This window comes from Aplysia californica, unplaced genomic scaffold (genome assembly GCF_000002075.1).
Source record: "Aplysia californica isolate F4 #8 unplaced genomic scaffold, AplCal3.0 scaffold00272, whole genome shotgun sequence".
Classification (NCBI taxonomy): domain Eukaryota; kingdom Metazoa; phylum Mollusca; class Gastropoda; order Aplysiida; family Aplysiidae; genus Aplysia; species Aplysia californica.
Window position 1 is genome coordinate 347,603 of NW_004797542.1, and position 5,628 is coordinate 353,230.

The 5,628-nt window shown below is 42.3% G+C and overlaps 1 protein-coding gene across 1 annotated transcript in view; it reads left to right on the forward strand.

Annotated features, from left to right (window-relative positions):
* LOC101845174 (CLIP-associating protein 1) overlaps nt 1–5,628 on the forward strand; it is a gene marked incomplete at its 5' end in the record, with an annotated part of 62,524 nt that overhangs the window by 37,937 nt on the left and 18,959 nt on the right. Inside the window, 5 exon segments of the mRNA XM_035970484.1 lie at nt 1,143–1,264; nt 1,658–1,898; nt 2,327–2,472; nt 3,412–3,544; nt 4,087–4,218. Of these exon segments, the coding sequence (XP_035826377.1) occupies nt 1,143–1,264; nt 1,658–1,898; nt 2,327–2,472; nt 3,412–3,544; nt 4,087–4,218 (774 nt within the window).

Sequence of the window (5,628 nt, forward strand, 5' to 3'; positions counted from 1 at the left end):
GTTATTTTACACTGTAAGACTGCCACTTTTCTGCTTGCGGGTGGTTGGTGGGTGGTCTGGTGTGGTTTACTTCTTCTTTCCCATGAAACATCTATCGTCCTGATCTCTCCTTCATTTTTCGAGTTTGTTACTCTCTAGTATCACCTGTAATCTCCGGCACCTATTTGACCTAATTGTGTTGGAAGTGCCGTAAAACTCTTACTAAGACTGAATATCCACCGTTCTTATCCCTCCCCCTTTTCTTTTTGAATGTTGCTCTCTCTAGTAACACCTCAAATCCTCTGCCAATATATGACCTAATCGTGTTGCAAGTGCTGTAAAACTGACATAAACGTGTCCCCCCACGTTTCCTCAGGCGGCCCAGTCAGTCCTGATCGCGCTGTTCAACCTGAATCCGGCAGAGTTCTCCCTCTTGCTCTCCGAGCTGCCCAAAACATTCCAGGTGAGTGGGTCGCTGATTGGTCGGTGAGACAATGGACAACGGGTGGGGGGGGTAGATCTGGATGTGCTGGCTGGTAGGAAATGGTGCAGGGAGAGCGGAGGTTTCCTAGAACATGTATCATGGGATTGTGCTTGTTATGTAGATGTTTAATACCTAGATATATGAGGGTTGTGGTGAGATCAGGTGCTCGTCAAAATAATGAAATGGAACAAACTGGCATTTTTCTGTCCCTTTGGCGATTTTTATTGAATTTTTGTTGTTTTTTTTACTCTGCTCTTAAAAACATGTTTCTGCGCGGATTTTACTGAAAAGTGTTGATTTAAGGCACAAAAATGTACATTTTCAGTTTTTAAGGACTCTCAATCTTTGGAAGTCTCCAAACTTTGGCTGCCATTCTCTCGATTATTTTATTTCTGATGCCAGGCAACCCCCACATCCTTCAATTGCCTGGTAAAAAGCTCAAAAACCTCCAAAAGCTCTGGGATTTCCACCCGAAGGATGTCAATGTAATGAGACCACAGTAGGATAAGGTTTCCCCGAAATTGTATTTTACCTTGGTTGACACAGGCCGTCATATACAAATAATTTCTTGGTCCTAGTGGAAAGCACAGCCTTGCTTCTGTCTCCAAGCATTTTCTGTCTTCGCGTTTCATTTTCTGTCTTCTCGTCTCATTTTTAAAAAACTTTGATCACTCCCTAGGATGGAGCAACCAGAATTCTTCACAGCCACATCCGGGCGGCCAACGAAGGAATGGGAGACGTTCTCTCCCCTCGCAATGTGGCCAGCCCGCAGGGTCAGAACAGGTCGCGACCCCCGTCAAGGTCAGTGTCGTCGATATTCCCTTTTCAAGAAGTGTGTAGTATGTGTGTTCTATGTATTGTGTTCATGGTTTCAGTTTTCCTCCTTGACATGCTGAAAACCTGAGTTCGATTCTCTTTGGGGGGGAAGAATTGTTGTTGAGTAACTTGGTGCATCATCTGAGATGTTGAGTTGTAATTTTTCGTGGGTGGTTGGCGGGTGCTCTGGGGTGGTTTGCTCCTTCTTTCCTATCAAATATTAATCGTCCTTATCTCTCCTCCTTCTTTTTTATGTATGTTATTCTCTTCTAACTCCTCTATTCTTCGGCACTTATATGACCTTATTGTGTTGCAAGTGCCGTAAAACTCCTACTACAACTAAACTTGTAATTTATTGCCCACCGTTCTGTCGTCCAGGTCAAGCCAAGGTCATCCGGACGACTTTGAGACGGAGAACCTGAACCCGGAGGACATCTTCAACTCCATCAAGAAGACGTCGGCCGACATACAGAGCCTGAGCATCAGCAGCAAGCTGGACCCGTATGAGGAGGTGAAGAAGAAACACGACTTCCCCTCCCAGGACTCGGGCATACAGGACCTCCGCATGGACAGTCCCGACGGATTGGACCACAAGAGGGGATTCTTCTCCTACGCTCATGTGAGTCGTTTGTCGGGGGATGGGGAGAGGGGGGAGTTGGTGGTTTGTCTTTGTAAATGAGTTATGGTTCTTCTCCTACGCCCATGTGAGTCGTTTGTCAGGGGAGAACGTTGGTGGTGGGTGGTTGGCGGGTGCTCTGGTGTGGTTTGCTCCTTCTTTCCTATCAAACGTCTATCATCTTTATCTTTCCTCCTTCTTTTATGTGTTTGTTACTCTCTTGTAACACATCTAGTCTTCGGGACTTATATGACCTTATTGTGTTGCAAGTGCCGTAAAACTTTCTACTAAAACTTTTTAAAAAGGAAAATTTCATGAGTTCCCTTGTAAGTAAATCATTAATTGCTCACCTTTAGTAAAGAAAACATTACCATTTTGCTCTGTAGCCAGTGGGAAGTGTTGTGACTGTAGCGTGGTGTTTTTATTTTTAGAAATCTGGTGCTGGCGGCCAGGGGCCGTCCCCGAGTGGTCCGATGTCGGCCGGACCGTTCAGCAAGGCAGACACGGCGACGTCTAGCGAGGAGGTCGGCAAGATTATCTGTGACGTACTGGAGGAGTTGTCTAACCATAATGAGAGGTGAGTGGAGAGGGGGAGAGGGAGGGGGGGAGGGAGGTCGGCAAGATTATCTGTGACGTACCGGAGGAGTTGTCTAACCATAATGAGAGGGGAGAGAGGGAGGGGGGGGGAGGGAGAGAGGGAGGGAGGTCGGCAAGATTATCTGTGACGTATTGGAGGAGTTGTCGAATCACAACGAGAGGTGAGTGGAGGGGGTTGGGGGGAGGGGAGGGGCAAGTTTGTCATATATTATCCAATAGTTCTGGCAAATGTCAGTTGATATATTCAATTATGATTTTGGTTTAATTTTGTCATAAATTATTCAATACTTTTGACGAACGTTCTGTTGTCAGTTAGTATATTCAATTATGTTTTGATTTAATTTTGTTATAGATTATTCAATATTTTATTTTTTGACGAACGTTTTGTTGACAGTTGATATATTAAATTATGATTTTGATTTAATTTTGTCATAAATTATTCAATACTCATGACAAATTATCTGTTGTCAGTTGATATATATTTAATTATGATTTTAATTCAAGTTTATGGCAAACATTTTGTTGTCAGTTAATATATTCAATTTTGATTTTAGTTTAATTTTGTCATAAATTATTCAGTAAGTATGACAAACGTTGTGTCGCCAGTTGATAAATTTAATTATTGTTTATTAATACTTTTGACAAACGTTCTGTTGTCAAAGTGGAACAGCTTAAGGGATCAGCTCTATATAAATTAAGTCATTATATTATATATTATTATCATTATTATGATTGTGTTTGCAGAGTGGAGCAGCGTAGGGGATATATGCTATATAAATTAAGTCATATATTATTATGATTATTATACTGATGATGCTGCTGATTGTGTTGTCAGAGTGGAGCAGCGTAAGGGATCAGCGCTATGTCAATTAAATCATTATATTATATATTATTATCATTATTATGTTTGTGTTGTCAGAGTGGAGCAGCGTAAGAACGCCATGCAGTGTCTTCAGGGCCTGGTGGACAAAGGGGCCGTGTCTGAGAGTCAGCTGGAGGAACATTTCAAGTCTTTGTTGTTGATTCTTCTGGAGACACTGGGAGATACCAATGTGAGTGGTCTGTCTGTCTGTCTGTCTGTCTGTCTGTCTGTCTGTCTGTCTGTCTGTCTGTCTGTGTGTGTGAGAGAGACCCAGCTAGAGGCACACTTCAAGTCTCTGGATGGAGGTTGGAAAGTGAGTGGTCGACGGATGGAGGGGTTTGTTCCGACTTTCCTGTGAAATATTTATCGTCCTTATCTCTCCTCCTTGTTTGTGTTTGTTACTCTCTTGTAACTCGTGGGTGGTTGGTGGGTGCTCTGGTGTGGTCTGCTCCTTCTTTCCTATTAAAAGCTATCGTCCTTCTCTCTCCTCCTCCTTTTTTGTGTTTGTTACTCTCTTGTAACACCTCTGCTCTAATCTTCAGCACCCATATGACCTCATGTATTGCAAATGCTGTAAAACTCTTTCTAAAACTAAAGCTCTTGTAACAACTCTAATCTTCTGCATTTATATGACCTCATGTATTGCAAGTGTTGTAAAAACAACTTGCTTTAAAAAATAAAAGAAAGAAGAAACAGAAGAAGGTGTAAAAACGCTGACTTGTACATCCCCAGGGGGACGTGAAGGTGATGGCGCTGAAATGTCTCCAGAAGATGTTGCAGAAGTTCCCGCGCAGGTTTGAGGACTACGCGGAGCTGACCATACTGAAGGTTCTGGAACTACACAAGGATGACTCGTACAGAGATGTAAGTACACGCTACCGTCATACGACACGTGACACACGACACATGACACATGACACATACAGAGATGTAAGTACACGCTTCCGTCATATGACACATGACGCATGACACATGACACACGACACATACAGAGATGTAAGTACACGCTACTGACACATGTGACACACACAAGACACGCAACACACGACACATACAGAGATGTCAGTACCCGCCACTGACTCGTAACACAACACAACACTGACACGCCACACATGACCCTTACCCGACATAAACAGAGATGTAAGTACACGCCACTGACACACCACACTGACACATGACACCTACATGTGACACGTACACACGACACGTACAGAGATGTAAGTACACTCACCTACACAGGACACTAACCACACCACCACCACCACCCCACAGCTCACACATCATCACTTGCTGGCTTCTGCCTATCCTGTCCCACTTTCCTTTTGGTTTGCAGCAGTTACAACAAAACATTTTTGGACTGTTAAACATTTCTTTTCTTTTTATTTATTTTTGTTTGGTGAGATGGGGTGTTTTTGTGTGTGTTTTGGTTTTTGGGTTGTTGGGGTTTTTTTTTGGTCAGTTATGTTTTGGGTTCTTGTGTAGTTGACATGCTCAGCTTTTGAATGTTCTCCTGACTGAAAACAGTGCAGAGACGGTCTACCTTGAGTCTTAGTAGAGTTAAGAAAAGTGAGTTAGGATTAGGAGGATTTTGAGTTTTGTTTTGATGAATGTTTCTGTTTTGGGGAAATTTTAAAATATTTCTTTTTCAGAGTGTTTTTTTTTTTCTTTCTTTTTTTTTTTCGTGTGTGTGTGTGAGCTTCTTTTTGAACAATTTGCTTTTGCTTTTTTTTATTTGTTGACTATTGTACCGTCATTTGCTTGATTTGTTTGATTTGTTTGTGGGTTGTTGTTTTTTTTCCTTCTGTGAAAGTTGTATGTCTGTGTGTGTGTGTGTGTGTGTGTCTGTGTGTGTGTGTGTGTGTGTGTGAGTGTGTGTTTGTGGGAGGAGTGAGAGTGTTTATTTATGTGTTCTATGTGTGTATGTATTATGTATGTACGTTATAGTGTGCGTGTGCAGCAAAGGAAACAGCCTCTAAATTGTGTCACGATGGGAGCATAAAACAAGTGTCCGTGTGGGTATTTTTTAATTAATATTTTTGGGGGGTGGGGGGAATTGGTTTGGGTTGGGGGGTTGTTGTTGTTTTGTTTGGTTTTTGTTTGTTTTTTTGGGGAGGAGATTATTGTTGTTGTTGTTGTTGTTGTTAGTGTTGTTGTTGTTGTTTTTTGTTGTTGTTGCTGTTTTGTTGTTGTTGTTGTTGTTGTTGCTGCTGCTGCTGCTGCTGTTGTTTTTGTTGTTATTGTTCTTGCTATTGTTTTTGTTTTCGGGGGGTGGGG